Source organism: Lepidochelys olivacea (assembly GCF_965140295.1).
Source record: "Lepidochelys olivacea isolate rLepOli2 genome assembly, chromosome: 7".
In the NCBI taxonomy this organism is placed as follows: domain Eukaryota; kingdom Metazoa; phylum Chordata; order Testudines; family Cheloniidae; genus Lepidochelys; species Lepidochelys olivacea.
This window is the reverse complement of record NC_140417.1, coordinates 43,369,027-43,387,243: the sequence shown is the minus strand read 5'-3', so window position 1 is coordinate 43,387,243 and position 18,217 is coordinate 43,369,027. Positions and strand designations below refer to the sequence as shown.

Below are 18,217 nucleotides of genomic sequence, written 5' to 3'. Positions count from 1 at the left end.
TGATCCATCTAGTGCAGTATCCAGTTTTCTGACAGTGGTCAAGGTGCTTCAGAGGAAATGAACAGAACAGGCAATCATCAAGTGATCCATTCCCTGTCTTACACTCCCAGCTTCTGGCAAACAGATGCTAGGGACACTCAGAGTATAGGATTGCATCCCTGAGCAGCCACTGGTGGACCTATCCTCCAGGAACTTATCTAGCTCTTTTTTTGAACCCGGTTATAGTTTTGGCCTTAACATCCTCTGGCAACGAGTTCCACAGGTTGACTGTGCATTGTGTGAAGAAGTACTTCCTTTTGTTTTAAACCTGCTGCCTATTCATTTAGTTGGAGACCCCTAGTTCTTGTGTTATGTGAAGGAGTAAATAACACTTCCCTATTCATTTTCTCCACACCAGTCAAGATTTTATAGACCTCTGTCTCTGTGAGTTAAGAATGACAAAGCACAGAGGACAAAGTTTAAATCCAATCACTGAATGACTGAAATTAGATTAAATTTGATCTCTTAACACCATTTCACACAATTATACACCCAACAGTCAAATAATTGCCACGTGGTATTTAAAAACATTCATCTTGTCAAATAGGCACTAACATACCATGGTGGTGTTCTCAGTATAAATGCCTATATTAGATTCAACAGATCAATGCGAATCAAATATGTTATTCAATTCACATCTCCCTATGAGGCAGGAAAATATTAGTGGTGTGATGAGGCACAATTAGTGTTTGTCAAGTTTGGCACTTTGCTGAAGTCCTCAGGTGAAAGGAAATGCAGAATTAATTACAAGATTAATCCCATATCAGGGTGAATAAAAAAAATGGTTTCTTCTCTGAGTGATTGTCCACACAGATTCCACTCTTGGTTGTGCATGTGTCCCATGCATGTGAGATCAGATTCTTTTGGAATAGCAATGCTCACTGGGCAGCACCTGCACACTGGATTGTCTTTGCACCTGCCCTCACCCCCCACCAGAGGGCATACAGGGCGGCAGGCCCAACCATCCCTCCATTCCTTCTTACTGTTTATGGCAGCAAGACAGAAATCCTGTAGTGTTCACTTACTCTGTCTACCATACAATCTCTTGTTTGGCTAGTTAATAGTAATTAATATATTTAGGTAGTTATTAGTTTTTTGTTTATGCCATTGGCAATCCCCTTTCCACCCTAAAATTTAGAATAGGTTTGGGGATACCCTTGGTGCTAGGACTCATAGGGATTTAAAACTTGCCTCCTATTGCAAGGCTGCTATCCTGCTCAATGCTGGGCATTCTACTACTTCTGCCTTGGCCAAGGATACATCCCTGACAAATTATCCATCTGCCATTCCTTCTCTAAGAGAATGCAGCAAGAGAGGAAGATCCAGCTCCAGCCCTGTCTTGTAGAGTACTTGATGAGGGCCTCTTCAGAGTCTGAGGCAAAAGATCACAAAAAGCCCGAACGGTCACTTTTGGCTAGTGCTCATGTGAACTGCAGCTCTGCATCAAGCTGCCAGGCTCATTCTTCATCAAAGGGATCAAAACCCCTCAACTACTGAATCAGGCAGAATAGTCAATTCTTCCTCCACCTAGTCATCATTGGAAAGAAGTAGGGAGAGCATCTCCCCCACTGTGAGCATAGGCTTAGGTCACCCTTGCCAGTGACCAGCAAAATTAGACACAAAACACATCTCTGTCTCTTATGCCCTTCAGCCAAAAGGTGGCTCACAGCCCACATCAGGATCCTCTGATACCATAGCACCACTGGATGGTCAATGCCTGCGAACATGGTGCACACTTCCCCTAGTACCAACTCCTTGGTACAAATAACCTCAGCTAGTGTCCAAATGAACATTTTGAATTATCAGATGTTTCTGTCAAAATACAACTATATGTCTTGGGACAAGATATCACACTGCATCGAGCAGTTTCCTCAGGAACATAGGGAGAACCTAAAGTCTCTAGTGTCTGAAAGAGAGTTAGTGGCCCAAACATCTCTGCAGGCTACTTTAGATGTCTCTGATACAGTGCCACATATGATAGCCACTTCCATTGTGATACGCAGGGCTTCACAGTTCAATCTTCTGGAATACCTAAAGAGGTCCAAATGATAATCAGAACATGGGGTCCTGGAAATTATGAACAAGGGGTATTCTATCCAATTCCAGTCCCTTCCTTTCCCCGGCCTTCTTCAGGGACCCTCTCATGAGATACTGTTAAAATAGGAGGTGAATTCCCTTCTGCAATTCAGAGCATTGGAGTACATGGAATGCCGAGGCAAGGAGTTCTATCCCCATCACTTTTTAATCCCAAATTAAAAGGGAAGCTGGTGTCCTACGCTAGACCTGAAACATCTGAACAGATTCATCTTTCATTTCAAGTTCAGGATGGTCATCTGGCCTCAGTTATCCCCTCATTACATCATCATGACTGGTTTTTGGCTCTCAAGCTTCAGGGCACTTATTCTCAGCTGTCTGTACATGCAGAACACAGAAAATACTTAAGATTCATAGTGGGAGACTCGTTATGAATACAGGGTGCTCGTCTTTGGGCTTTTCATGGCACTGAGAGTATTCTCTAAGTTCCTCATCACAGCCCGCTTAAAACAACACAGCATGCAGGATGAGTGGCTGATCTTAGGAAAATTTCCCTACCTGTTGACCAACTCAGTTTGTGTGATCTTAGGATTCTTCACCACAATGGGATTCAAGATAAAAATAAAAACAAACAAACAAAAAAAACCCCACAACACACTTTTGCCAACCCAAAGTTTAGAATAGGAACTGTGTTAGATTTGAGGTCAGCAAGAGTTTATCTACTGCAGGTGAGGAACCAGACTATAGTGAACCTCATCAGTCAGCAGGCTCACCCAGAGATGTCTGCAAGAGCATGCCTCAGGCAGCCTTTGAGTCACATGGCCTCCTGCATCTACATCACTCAGCATGCCAGAGTTCAACCACCTGCAAGGGTGGTTGAAATCCATGTACTTACCCAGCAAGCACCTGATGGACATGAAGATGAAGGTCCTGCGAGAAGTCCTCTCCTCATCAGTTAGTGTAAAGACCTGCTTCATGTGTCCAATGGAGCATCCTTTTCTGCATCTCTGCCTACAAAGATATTGGTGATGGATGCCTCCACATTTAAATGGGAACTCATCTGAAACACCTTCAGACACAAGGCCTCTGGTCCTCCCAGAAAACTCATATTCACATAAATATCCTGGCACTCAGAGCCATATATCTGGCATGCACAGCATTTCTACTCTTGCTTCAGGGATCCAGCTGATAATGGGGAATACCCACAGCCATACATTATGTCAACAGACAGAGATGATTATGATCATCTCTGCTCCCTCACACTGTCCGTAGCCTTTTCAGAGAGGGTTAAGGGTCCAGCCATTTCCACTCAGTTTGTCTAAATGGGTATCTAACTGTATTAGATCCTATGATTAGATCGCTAGATTAGATCCACCCATGTGAGCTAGAGCTCATTCAATTTCCAAGACTCACCCTCCTTCCTTGTTTATACAGACTCCAACAACAACAGGATTCCATGCGGGCAAAAGAGCTGAGGAATGGCTGAATCTGCTCTAGCCTTTTATGCCCTTGGTGAGGATGCGAGGATATCCAGGGCTCAAGGGCACCCCCCAGTGGACACTGCTAGCCAAAAATAATCCGATTTCACACACATGTGGCACTTGCACATCAGAAGTGAATCTGTGAGGACAACACCTCTCAAAGAACCATAGTTATTGTAAGGTAAGTAACTGCTCTTATGATATCAATATAGGCGTCTCAAATTACTCCCATGAATCACAGGAACACACTTTTCCAATGGGACTGGAAGTGAATAACGATGCTATAAGGGTGTACACACTGATCTGTGGAAATACAAGCAAACTTAATTATGATGCAAGAGTCTCACTTGACTAGACCTGCAGTATGTCCACGTGAAACCGCCTTCTCATACTGCTTTTTGGCAGCTTCTTTCTCTTTTATATTTCCAAGATAGGTGATGCCATCAATTGTCCTGCAGATGAAACAAAAAACTGTGTGAAAATAAATGTATCTATGAATGCTTCATTTATTTTTTATGTATATTTTTCAGGCAAACCTTTTGGTTTGACAGTTTGTTTACAATAGGTTCTTAGTACCAGATTTGCACAGAGCCCCAAGTAAAGTGCTTGACAAATTATCACCCTAATACATTTGTATGAGCTGTATTTAAAGCAGTTTATTTACTAGGCTCTTAATTTTAATAGCATATTTTTCTTTTTAAACAAACTCCTCTGCTTCCAGGCAAACCTCCTATGCTGGCTGCAAACCTTATGTTGGTTGCAGCAAAGCAAACATATGTTTCTAGGAGGGAAAAAAAGAAAAGAAAAAAAGAAAATTAATTAACTTCAGTTAACATCTTCGAATAACCAATGTTTTCACACTCATTGACTGAAATACTTCAAGTGTGAAGCCTTTAGTTTTAATGATGTAGGTCTAGAGGTGCTCTTCTAGTGCACATATCTAGGATCAGATAGGTGTTAAATTGGCTGTACTTTGCACAAACATAAGGCCCCGAAAAGTATATTTGTTCTTCTAGGAATGTCCCAGTGAAGTTTTTATCAAGGAGGGACATTAGTCATTTTCATAAAATTTAAATTCATTCTAAATTGTAGATTAAATAAAAATAAGCCAGAATAAAACAAACATTTTTGGAGCAGACAGAATTTCTGAGACTGGGGCTTAGCACTGTAAATGGCATGACTCGGCTCTAACTATAATGAGGCAAGGAAGCTATAAAACACTATCCCCACCTTACTCCTGGTGCGCACATTTTTGCTATGGTATTTGTAATACCTCTGACAAACAAAGAGTTTGAAATAGCAAGAAAAGAAAGCCAGTGCTAACCAGTTTGGTCCATGTTTTCAGTGCTTCTTTTTTATTTAAACATTCATGCTAGGGCTGTCAAGCAATTAAAAAAATTAATTGCAATTAATCGCCCTGTTAAACAATAATAGAATACCATTTATTTAAATATTTTTGGATGTTCTCTAGATTTTCAAATATATTGATTTCAGTTACAACACAGAATACAAAGTGTACTGTGTTCACTTTATATTTATTTTTGATTACAAGTATTTGCACTGTATAAAAACAAAATAAAGAGTATTTTTCAGTTCACCTAATACAAGTACTGTAGTTCAATATCTTTAACATGAAAGTTGAACTTACAGATGTAGAATTATATACAAAAAAACTTCATTCAAAAATAAAACAGTGTAAAATTGTAGAGCCTGCAAGTCCACTCAGTCCTACTTCTTGTTCAGCCAATCGCTCAGACAAACAAGTTTGTTCACATTTGCAGGAGATAATGCTGCCCGCTTCTTGTTTACAATGTCACCTGAAATTGAGAACAGGCATTCTCATGGCACGGTTACATGCCAGATGCGCTAAAGATTCATATGTCCCTTCATGCTTCAACCACCGTTCTAGGGGACATGCGTCCATGCTGATGATGGGTTCTGCTTGATAACAATCCAAAGCAGTGTGGACCGATGCATGTTCATTTTCACTATCTGAGTCAGATGACACCAGCAGAAGGTTGATTTTCTTTTTTGGTTGTTCGGGATCTGTAGTTTCTGCATTAGAATGTTGCTCTTTTAAGACTTCTGAAAGCTTGCGCCACGCCTCATCACTCTCAGATTTTGGAAGGCACTTCAGATTCTTAAACCTTGGGTTGAGTGTTGCAGCTATCTTTAGAAATCTCACACTGGTACCTTCTTTGCGTTTTGTCAAATCTGCAGTGAAAATGTTCTTCAAATGAACAACACGTGCTGGGTCATCATCTGAGACGATTATAACATGAAATATATGGTAGGATGCGGGTAAAACAGAGCAGGGGACATACAATTCTCCCCCAAGGAGTTCAGTCACAAATGTAATTAATGTATTTTTTTTTAACGAGCATCATCAGCATGGAAGCATGTCCTCTGGAATGTTGGTTGATGCATCAAGGAGCATACGAATGTTTAGCATACCTAGCACGTAAATACCTTGCAATGTCAGCTACAAAAGTGCCTTGCAAATGCCTGTTCTCACTTTCTGGTGACTTTGTAAATAAGAGGGCAGCATTATCTCCTGTAAATATAAACAAACTTGTTTGTCTTAGCGATTGGCTGAACAAGAAGTGGGACTGAGTGGACTTGTGGGTGCTGACGTTTTACATTGAGTGCAGTTATGTAACAAAAATCTACATTTGTAAATTGCACTTTCATTGTAAAGAGATTGCACTACTGTACTTGTATGAGGTGAATTGAAAAATACTATTTCTTTTGTTTATCATTTTGACAGTGCAAATATTTGTAATAAAAATAATATACTCTTGGGTTTCAATTCCAAATACAGAATACAATATATATGAAAATGTAGAAAAACATCAAAATATTTAATAAATTTCAATTGGTATTCTATTGTTTAACAGTTCAATTAAAACTGCAAATAATTGCGATTAATTTTTTTGAGTTAATCGCTTGAGTTAACTGTGATTGACAGTTCTAATTCATTCTTATCTTTTTTACATTTTACTGTGCCATGTTTAAATGAGAAGGCGAGTTAAATGTAAATTGTGTCACTGTGCAGGTGAAAAAAATACAGCAAGTTGGAGACTAGGGTTGCCAACTGTCTAATCACACAAACCCAAACACCCTTGCCCCGGCCTTGCCCTGCCCTGTCCCACCCCTTCCCTGAAGCCCCACCCCTGCCCTGCCCCTTTCCGGGGCCCTGCTCCACTCACTCCATCTCTCCTCCCTGTGTCGCTTGTTCTCCCCTACCCTCACTCCCTTTTACCAGGCTGGGGAAGGGGGTTGGAGTGTGGGAGGTGGTGCAGGGTCTGGGCTGGGGCCGAGAGGTTTAGAATGTGGGAGGGGGCTCTGGGCTGAGCCTGGGGCGGGGGTTGGATTGCAGGAAGGGGTGTGGGGTGCAGGCTCTGGGAGGAATTTGGGGTGCAAGAGAGGGCTCCAGGCTGGGGTAGGGGTTGAGGTGCAGGAGGGGATGAGGGGTGTGGGCTCTGGCTGGAAAGTGCTTACCTCGGGCAGCTCCCAGGTGGTGGTGGAGTGGGTCTAAGGCAGGCTCCCTGCCTGCCCTGGCCCCGCGCTGCTCTTGGAAGTGGCCGGCACGTCCCTGCAGGGTGGCGGAGGGGAGGGCAGGGAGCTACACACGCTGCCTGCTCCCACAAGTGCTGCCGCCGCAGCTCCCATTGGCCGGGAACTGCGGATTCGGCTCTCGGGGCGGGGGCAGTGCGTGGAGATCTCTGTACGCCCCTAGGAGCCACAGGGACATGCCAGCAGCTTCCGGGAGTGGCGTTGGGCCAGCGCAGTGCCTTAGCCCCGCTGCGCTGCCGGACTTTTAGTGCCTAAAATCTTCCAGTCTGGCTTTAAGTAGCCTCTGGGAGATAGGGCCTGATTCCAGGAGTCTCCTGGTGAAACCAGGAGGGTTGGCAACCCTACTGAGACAAGCTAGCAGCAAACTACTTACATGCTGAAATTGGTAATGAAGGCCATCTTGGGGAGCTCCACCTCAAACAACACTTCCTTAGACACACTGGCACGATTGACAGCTCGACTGGTGATGACATTGTGGGCAAATCGAGACGTCACTTTGCTATCAATTTTCATGCTGTAGATATCTATGCCACTGAAGATCTGAAGAATGAAAGAGAAACCCCAGTTACAGTGAAAAATACATGCCAATTATTCTAACTCCATTCTACAGAATCATGCGACAATGGTAATCACAGAAAGAGTAGCTGTCTTCCAATACAGGGCAAGGAACTTTATTAAAATGAGGAAAACTAAGTTACCCCTAAAGCTACTCTGTCTCTATTTAATATATTGTGTAATGGGGAGAGAGATAGGTGGACAGAAGCCCTGGTGCTTGATGAGTTAAAGCTCTGCCTGCATTACAACAGCAACAATCTCTTCGTAAGACACTCCTCTAACCTTGTAACAAAAAAACATGGTTGGGTTGTGTCCACAAAGTAGCTTTTTCCCCCTCACAACGCAACCATGTTTGTGTGACTGCATTAACCAGACTGTTTAGCCATGTTCGGACAAGCACATTCCGGAAAATTCTGGGCAGCTTGCCCATAGTACTGCAGCAAGAAATAGAATGCACGGGTGACATGCACAGAAAACCGCACCAGCAACACACCGGGCAATGGGCTCTGGGATGGTCTCCCCCACAGAGTGCTCAGAGGAAGGAGGCTGGATCAAACTGGCTACACAAATATGCTGGAGCTGAGGGTGCTGCTGCGCCCCCTGGCTTGAAGTGGTTTCCACCATATTCAGGGTTTACAGTTTGGTTCTTGGCACCCTCACTATAAAAATCGTTCTGGCACTCCTGTACACAAATATGGGTAGGAGGTCCTGTCTGCATAGCAAAATTCCCCCAGATGCTAAAGAGTTACAGGAAAATAACCATGTGGTACCCTAGTCTGCTGGGAAGGGGAGATACACTGTTAGGAGCCATCATTACTGACTGCATACTAACTGTGTTTTATGTGTACGCAGAACTCAGTTAGAGCCCACCAAGTCAATAAGGACTCCACATCATAACAGGGTCAGATATGCATTATAACTTACTTACAGACTTCCAAATGAACCAAAGTCATTTCTGATAAAGGAATTTAAATCCATAATAAGAGCATGAGCAGTAACACCACCTTTTACCCCAAAAGGCCTTAAACTCACCCTCTTGGGTCATGAAAGCACTTACCACATCATTGGTGCTTCGTTTCTGTAAATTAAAATAAAAAGAAATTAATATAAATTTCCCACAGCTATACTTATCTTGGCCACAGAGTTGAAGTAGTGGAGGACAAGTCAGTCCCCAGCCAGTTCCTGCATTTATTTCTAACTGCTTAAGTATATAGCTACTCTTCAGTAGAACTTCACAACTCATTTTTGTTTGCTGGGTTTTGTGGTTTTGAATTATCTAAAACTCAAAAGTCCTACAGAAAGTGGAAACTCGGTCAAATTACAAAGGATGAATATAAACAAATAACACAAGTATGCAGGGACAAAATTAGAAAGGCCAAGGCACAAAACGAGATCAAACTAGCTAGGGACATAAAGGGTAACAAGAAAACATTCTACAGGTACATTAGAAGCAAGAGGAAGACCAAGGACAGGGTAGGCCCATTACTCAATGAGGGGGGAAAGACAAAAACAGAAAATGTGGAAATGACAGAGGTGCTTAATGACTTCTTTGTTTCGGTTTTCACCAAGAAGGTTGGTGGCGATTGGACATCTAACATAGTGAATGCCAGTGAAAATGAGGTAGGATCAGAGTCTAAAATAGGGAAAGAACAAGTCAAAAATTACTTAGACAAGTTAGATGTCTTCAAATCACCAGGGCCTGATGAAATGCATCCTAGAATACTCAAGAGCTGACTGATATGAGCCATTAGCAATTATCTTTGAAAAGTCATGGAAGATGGGACACATTCCGGAAGACTGGAAAAGGGCAAATATAGTGCCCATCTATAAAAAGGGAAACAAGGACAACCCGGGGAATTACAGACCAGTCAGCTTAACTTCTGTACCCGGAAAGATAATGGCGTAAATAATTAAGCAATCAATTTGAAAACACCTAGAAGCTTATAAGGTGATAAATAACAGTCAGCATGGATTTGTCAAGAACAAATCATGTCAAACCAAACTGATAGCTTTCTTTGATAGGGTAGCAAGCCTTGTGGATAGGGGGGAAGCTATAGATGTGGAAAATCTTGACTTAAGTAAGGCTTTTGATATGGTCTCACATGACCTTCTCATAAACAAACTAGGGAAATACAACCTAGATGGAACTACTATAAGGTGGGTGCATAACTGGTTGGAAAATCATTCCCAGAGAGTAGTTATCAGTGGTTCACAGTCATGCTGGGAGGGAATAACGAGTGGGGTCCGGCAGGGATCGGTTCTGGGTCCGGTTATGTTCAATAGCTTCATCAATGATTTAGATAATGGCATAAAGAGTACACTTAAAGTTTGTGGATGATACCAAGCTGAGAGGGGTTGCAAGGGCTTTGAAGGATAGGATTAAAATTCAAAATGATCTGGACAAACTGGAGAAATGGTCTGAAGTAAATAGGATGAAATTCAATAAGGACAAATGCAAATAACTCCACTTAGGAAGGAACAATCAGTTGCACACATACAAAATGGGAAATGACTGCCTAGGAAGGAGTACTGCAGAAAGGGATGTGGGGGTCATAGTGAATCACAAGCTAAGTATGAGTCAACTGTGTAACGTTGTTGCAAAAGAAAAAAAGCAAACATCATTCTGGGATGTATTAGCAGGAGTATTGTAAGCAAGACACGAGAAGTAATTCTTCCGCTCTTCTCTGCGCGGATTAGGCCTCAGCTGGAGTATTGTGTCCAGTTCTGGGCACCACATTTCAGGAAAGATGTGGACAAATTAGAGAAAGTCCAGAGAAGAGGAACAAAAATGATTAAAGGTCTAGAAAACATGACCTATGAGGGAAGATTGAAAAAATTGGGTTTGTTTAGTCTGGAGAAGAGAAGACTGAAAGGGAACATAACAGTTTTCAACTACATAAAAGGTTGTTACAAGGAGGAGGGAGAAAAATTGTTCTTCTTAACCTCTGAGGATAGGACAAGAAGCAATGGGCTTATATTGCAGCATGGGCGGTTTAGGTTGGACATTAGGAAAAACTTCCTAACTGTCAGACTGGCTAAGCACTGGAATAAATTGCCTAGGGAGGTTGTGGAATCTCCATTACTGGGGATTTTTAAGAGCAGGTTGGACAAACACCTGTCAGGGATGGTCTAGATCAGGGGTCGGCAACCTATGGCACACGTGCCAAGCACGGCACGCGAGCCGATTTTTAATGGCACGCTGCTGCCTGTCGGGTGCCAGCTGCCGGCCCTGCTCAGCCTGCTGCTGAACCCAGGCCGGGACCCTGGCAGGCAGCAAAGTGCCATTAAAAATCCTGCCCGCCCCGGCCTGCTCTTCTCCGCCCCTCCCCTCCGCAGGGGCAGGGTGAAGAAGCTTGGTCCTGCCACTGATCAGCTGATGACCCTTGCGAGGGAGGGGGAGAAGCAGAGCAGCAGCGTGCTTGTGCTCGCTGCTCTAGGGAGGAAGCGGAGAAGAGGTGGGGACGGGGCCGTGGGGTGGAATCAGGGCATATTCCCTCCAGTCCCCTGCCGTGAGCTGCTCTGGGCAAAGGGCTGGGAGCACCTCCCACAACCCTAGCCCACACCCCCAGCCCTCTATCCTGACCCCTGCACCCCCTCACACCCCAGCCTCCTGCCCTGACCCCTGCACACCTCCCACGACCCCAGCCTTGACTCCAGCACCCCCAACACAGACCCAGCCCCCCGATGCCCTAACTCCTGCACCCTCCTCACACGCCCCCAGCCCCCATCCTGACTCCAGCACCCCCCCACACATGTACCCAGGCCTCCCACACCCCATGCCCTGACTCTTGCACCCTCCACATTCTCACCCCCACCCTGAGCACCAAACGGGAGCTCCTGCATGCCCCCCCACCACATTCCTACCTGCACCCCTTGCACCAAATGGGAGCTGCCCAGGTAAGCACTCCACACCCAAACCTCCTGCCCCAACCCTAAGCACCCTCCTTCATTCTAGCTCCTGGCCAGACCCTACACCCCAACCTGCTCCTTCACCCGCAGCCCTGTGCTCAGTGCACTCCCACCCTCAGCTCAGTGCAGAGAGAGAGAGAAAGGAAGAGACTGGCTAGAACCAGGGAGAAAGTAGATACCCACTCTATGTGAGCAGGGCTGGGATCCCAGACCCTCAGCGGGCTGAGCAGGGCCGGCAGCTGGGACCCTGGCTGGCAGGAGCTGGCGGATGGAACCCCAGACTGGCAGTGGGCTGAGTGGCAGCGGTTCTGGCTGCCGGCCCCTTGCCAGCTGTGGTCCCAGCCGCAGGCCCCGCTCAACTTGCTGCCGGCCTAGGTGAACGGAACCCCAGGCTGGCAGCGGGCTGAGAGGGCCAGCGGCTTAAGATCAGCATTTTAAATGAAGCTTCTTAAACATTTTGAAAACCTTGTTTACTTTACATACGACAATAGTTTAGTTATATAATATAGAGACTTACAGAGACAGAGACCTTCTTAAAAACGTTAAAATGTATTTCTGGCAAGTGAAACTTTAAATTGAAGTGAATAAATGAAGACTCGGCACACCACTTCTGAAAGGTTGCTGACTCTTGGTCTAGATAATACTTAGTCCTGCTTTGAGGACTAGATGACCGCTTGAGGTCCCTTCCAGTTCTATGATTCTATGGTTACTTCTTGCAAGCTAACCTCAGTACCTTTCCAGCCCCAAATTCACTCACAAATCATCCCAATGCAGAGACCATCCCTCTCATTGGACCTTCACAGAGAATGTGTTAGCTTCACTCCCTTTACAGAGACAGAAAAACACTCCAACGTGGTAGCTTTCTAGAAGCACACACTTTACTGCATGTACATAGCACTGATTATTTATAATGAAAGCAAAATAAGTTTATTAACAAAGCAATCATGGATTAAGCAATGCCAAGTAAAAAAGATAAAGGTAGAGATGGTTACAGGCAAAAAAGTGAAAACACATCTAAAGGACTAAAACTTAATCTAGCAAGATACAGTTTATGTTCAAAATGGTTCTTTTTACCCACATCTCCTTTCCAGCTTTTTCTGGCCAGGACCCATCACTGAGATCTAATTGCTTGGTTCCTTTGACTCCTAAGGTAAAGGATAAAGATGAAGTCTCTCTCTCTCTCTTCCTTATATTTTCAAAGGGATATAAGTCAGGAAGGCTTCCTGGGGATTTGGTTTCCTATGTCTTTCTGAGGTGCAGGAGCCATGTTAATTCTGTCCTCAAATTCAGGAGCAGGTTTGCACAATGGCTTTGTTTACTGCTAATTTGTAAATTGAAGTAAACCCACATTCCTTTGTCTAGGACAGACCTGTTTATCACCTTTACCTAACATAGCCCACCCCCATGTTAGCACCTTAGAGACTAACAAATTTATTTGAGCATAAGCTTTCGTGAGCTACAGCTCACTTCATTGGATACATTCAGTGGCTGTCTGGTCTTCAACATGTTCCAGTAACATCCTAGGGAGGGATTTCATAACTTCACATATAATGTTAATACATGCATTTTACAATGATCTTAATAATCACTTCCATAACACCTTTCACCTGAGGCTCTCCAATCATTTTTATAAATATTATATGAAGCACATGTTTCATCCCAGTGGTGTTTGAAATACAGGATATATAAAAATATCCTTCACATTCCACTGGAATATCATGTACAGTTCTGGACACACATGTTCAAGAAAGATGAATCCAAATTGAACCAGGTGCAGAGAAGGGCTACTAGGATGATCGGGAGAATAGAAAGCTTATCTTACAATAGAAGACTAAAAGAACTTGGCTTGTTTAGCCTAGCAAAAAGAAGGCTGAAAGGAAATAGGATTGCTCTTTATAAATACATTATGGGGGGGGGGGCATGGGAGAGGTGGTAAACACCAAAGAGGGAGAAAAACTAATTAAGTTATAGGAAAATGTCGGTACAACAAATGGGTATAATCTAGCCATGAATAAATATAGGCTGGAACTTAGAAGGTGCTACTAAACATCAGAGAAGTGTGGTTCTAGAATAGGGAGTAAAGGGGGAAAATCTAATTAATTTTAAAATAGAGCTTGATATAAATTTGAGTGGGATTGTATGACAAGGTTGCCTGTAGGGACAGGCAGCTGGGCTTCCAAGCTTTGGGGGTTCCCTTTCAGTCCCATGTCTTTTGTTCCTAAATTTCATGCTTGGTATGTCAGCAGTTCATTTGCATGAGTCAGGAAGGAAAATGTTCACCCCCAATGTACTTTTTCTCCTTCCTTTCTCTGAAACATCATAGGTGGCCATAGCTGAAGATAGGACACCAAATGGGGTGGGTTGGTGCTTTGAGGCTGTGCAGAAAAATATGTCTGAAGCTCGGCTGGTGGGTCTTGCTCACAGACTCAGAGTGTTGCTGATCACCTCTTTGGGGTCAGGAAAGATTTTCCCACCCAAGTGCAGGATTGGCAGGGACCTTGGGTTTGTTTGGGGGTATTGTTTTTGGCCTCCTGCAGTATGGGGTGCAGGCTGCTTGCTAGTATTATCTGGGTATAGCTCATTAAATCAATTGCCTGCTATTGCAGGGGCTTTGGGTATTGGTGCACCACAAATCATTCCTATTTTCTGCCCACAGTAATTTAGTCTCCTGAGGGCTGTAATACTTTAGTCTAATCCAGATTATTGGGCTCAAAACAGGAATAACTGGGTGGGGTTTAGTGGCCTGCGGTGTGCAGGAGAGTTAGACTAGGTGGTTGCTTCTTGAACTCTGACACTCACAGTAATTTTCATACAGCATAAATCTTTCTTTGGGAATATACATCATCAACTGCAGTAGTTCCATCCCACATAAAAACAATTGACCCAACTTTAAAATAACCATTACCTACCTTAATGATGTTCCTGAATTGTGTTATCACAAATTCAGCATTTGTAGTAGTTGCAATAGATGTCAACAAAACATAAAACAAGACGATATCCATATTGGAAAACTAAAGATTCAGCTCAGAAAAAGCTAATACCCCACCTTAGTAACCTCATGGTAGGTTTGACGTTTACATTTAGTTAAATAGGAAACCAGCACGTTCAAATAAACAATGGCCGGAAAAAGTTGTTTACCCAAAGTGACTGCCCTGCTCCCTAAGTGGGGGAAGGGATATATTACTTGAAGGGCGGGGGTGAGAGAGATGCTGCAGCAGATGCAGAAGTGGTCAGAGTGTGGGAGAGAAGCCCGTTTTCCCCAGGCTCGGCAGAGCAGCAGCAGAGACCAGAGGACTCTGCCAGTTGGCATGGCACCACATAGGGTGAGAGGGGGAAATGGAGGGGAAAATCCCCCCAAGCCCCAGTCTGGAGAGGGAGAGGGAGAGGCAGGAGAGTAGCCGCAGAAAGGGTGGGGGGTTAGTTAGCAAGATAGCTCAGCACCAGATCCGATCACCAAGTACTGTATAGGGACCGTGTGCTGGAACAATCTGTACAGTGGGGGAGCTGAGAGCCATTGAACCAAACTGTAGACCCTATATATCATAGAAACCAGTTCAGGCCAGGGGGTGCAACAGCACCCCCAGCACCCCTAGTTCCAACACCTATGATAGGGAGAGGAGGGAACATAGTCCCCCCCCCCCATGTAGCAATTGGGCTGTGGGACGAGGCAGAGGGGTTTCACGTTTTTCCAGCTGCTGGCAGCACTGGCATGGTGGGTTAGCAACCCCACAACTGGTGTCAACAATCTCCAATTGCCCATCAGCCATTATGTTTGTCAGTAGACTAAACAGTTACCCAGGGCCTTGCAGCAGCTTCTTAGTTTGACGGTTTCTTTGGCGGGGTCATTGCGAACCAATGGCCTGAGGGAGGATACATGTTGTCCCATCACAGTTAACATGCTTAAGGCTCTGGTGCAAGTGCTGGGAAACAGATGTCATAGGGGACAGGAGGTGGCCTGGTTCAGGGCAGCATTTCTAAAAGCATTTTTTGGCGCTTTTAGGCTCAGCGAGCTAGTACCTGAGTCCTGTAGGGACGCTAATGGAAGGGCTTTGGAACTGCGAGATGTACACTGGTGGGGCAAGCAGTGATACAAAACTTGCAAAAGTCCAAGACTGATCAAGGAGGCTGTCATAAATATAAAGGGAAGGGTAAACCCCTTTGAAATCCTTCCTGGCCAGGGGAAAGCTCCTCTCACCTGTAAAGGGTTAAGAAGCTAAAGGTAACCTCACTGGCACCTGACCAAAATGACCAATGAGGAGACAAGATACTTTCAAAAGCTGGGAGGAGGGAGAGAAACAAAGGGTCTGTGGGTCTGTCTTATGCTGGTTTCTGCCGGGGATAGACCAGGAATGGAGTCTTAGAACTTTTAGTAAGTAGTCTAGCTAGGTATGTGTTAGATTATGATTTCTTTACATGGCTGAGAAAAGAATTGTGCTGAATAGAATAACTATTTCTGTCTGTGTATCTTTTTTGTAACTTAAGGTTTTGCCTAGAGGGGTTCTCTATGTTTTTAATCTAATTACCCTGTAAGATATCTACCATCCTGATTTTACAGGGGGGATTTCTTTATTTCTATTTACTTCTATTTTTATTAAAAGTCTTCTTGTAAGAAACTGAATGCTTTTTCATTGTTCTCAGATCCAAGGGTTTGGGTCTGTGGTCGCCTATGCAAATTGGTGAGGCTTTTTATCCAACATTTCCCAGGAAAGGGGGGGTGCAAGTGTTGGGAGGATTGTTCATTGTTCTTAAGATCCAAGGGTCTGGGTCTGTAGTCACCTAGGCAAATTGGTGAGGCTTTTTACCAAACCTTGTCCAGGAAGTGGGGTGCAAGGTTTTGGGAAGTATTTTGGGGGGGAAGGACGTGTCCAAACAGCTCTTCCCCAGTAACCAGTATTAGTTTGGTGGTGGTAGCGGCCAGTCCAAGCACAACGGGTGGAATATTTTGTACCTTGGGGAAGTTTTGACCTAAGCTGGTAAAAATAAGCTTAGGAGGTTTTTCATGCAGGTCCCCACATCTGTACCCTAGAGTTCAGAGTGGGGGAGGAACCTTGACAGAGGCCGAGGTGACTTCATTATCCTAGGGGAGCGTGGTGAGCCTGGGGTCTTCCCCATGGAGGCTTTGAGGGCATGCATGGTGATACAACTGGGGAGGGATGGATCCCTCTTCATGCATGGTGACGGAAGTACCCTCACAACATACCAGTTTGTTAAGGTGTTGAGATGGGGCCTGATGAGGTTGGGGCTGCCAGCCCAGGAATTTGGTTTCAACTCATTCAGGGATCCAGGTGGCAACAGCAGCAGCACAACTAGGTATAGGGGGTGAGGCAATTGGGCATTGGCATTCGGAAATCTACAGAATGTGAGATCCCAGGTGGGAGTCGGTGCTAATTTGTTGTATTTTCATTCCAAAGGTGGGAGAAGGGGCCATGCAAATGATGGTATGGGTCTGCGGGCACAGTATTGTTTATTTGGCACATAGGCGGACGTCCAAATTGCCCAAGGGTTCGCAGCTGGGGCTCAGTGAAGCAATCCTGAGTTGGTATGGAAAGGGGGGGGGGCATGTTATGGGACCAGCTGATGCCACAGCTGTACATCAACAGGCACCTGATATAATTGTGGTGCATCTTAGGGAAAATGATTTGGGAATGTGCAAAGAGATGGACTTAATGCTCAGAGCTAAGAGAGACTTGAGGCAGATCCTGGAACTTTTTCCAGGAGTAAAAATTGTATGGTCAGACACATTGCAATGAATGGTCTGGAGAGGAGCTGTGAAGTCCCTCCTCTCTGCCCAGGTGGACAAGGCTAGGAGACATGTGAATAGGGAGGAGACCAAATTCATGGGAGTCATAGGAGGGTCAGTAATTCTGCATCCTGACCAAGCAAATAGGGCACCAGAGTTATTTCGAGAGGATGGGGTTCACCTGTCAGACTTGGATGCAGTCACATTTTTGGCAGACATTAAAGGAGGCATTAGGAGTTGTCTGGGAACTCTGTTGGGTTGGAGAGGAGGCAGTCAAGCTAATTGCTGGCATCTCCTTGTGGCTGATGTCCAGCACAGGTATTCCCTAGGAAACTGATACAGTGCCCAGATAAATGGCTTGGAAAAGGACTTAAGGTGGTGGTTGTGAAAGAAGCGGAACAGGGGTGTTTGGAGCTCCAATGACTGGCACAGCAGGCAGCCAACTCCTCTTTTCTTGGTAGCCCACCTTAATCCTCCTTCGAGAGGGGGATGGTTAGGTCCCAGCAGCAGGTTGGCTGGGGCCCAGGATGGAAAAAGCAGAAGTCGCATGGTAGATATTGAAATGATCATGGCACTGTACACTTACCTGCGAGGTAATCCCAGACATCTAATAAAGTTGCAGCCTGATTAAACCACATCCTGTCATTCTTTTAGTATAGCCGGACAATGAGGAGGTCATGATTATGTTTTCATGGGACTATAGTTGTAGGATTACTTTACTCTTTTCCATTATTAGGGTTGTTCTAATAGAGGCGCAGAACGTATTTATTCTCTCATACCCATTTTTAATTTGATCAGAAATTGGCATTGTTTCATCAGTGGTGAAGAATGAGGCACGGCCTAGTAAGCAGTTCTTTATTAAACGTTGTGTGTTACCTGTGAT

At 44.6% G+C, this 18,217-nt stretch overlaps 1 protein-coding gene across 1 annotated transcript in view; it reads right to left on the bottom strand.

Annotated features, from left to right (window-relative positions):
* LOC311523830 (inter-alpha-trypsin inhibitor heavy chain H3-like) overlaps positions 1–14,632 on the bottom strand; it is a 50,351-nt gene extending 35,719 nt beyond the window's left edge. The window contains exons 1-4 of the mRNA XM_084634261.1: positions 14,504–14,632; positions 8,743–8,763; positions 7,504–7,670; positions 3,902–4,006 (exon numbers count right to left, since the gene is read on the bottom strand). Coding sequence (XP_084490387.1) covers positions 3,902–4,006; positions 7,504–7,670; positions 8,743–8,763; positions 14,504–14,596 — 386 coding nt within the window. The 5' untranslated portion in view covers positions 14,597–14,632. The remainder of the gene's footprint in view (positions 1–3,901; positions 4,007–7,503; positions 7,671–8,742; positions 8,764–14,503) is intronic.
* Positions 14,633–18,217: the final 3,585 nt, after the last annotated feature.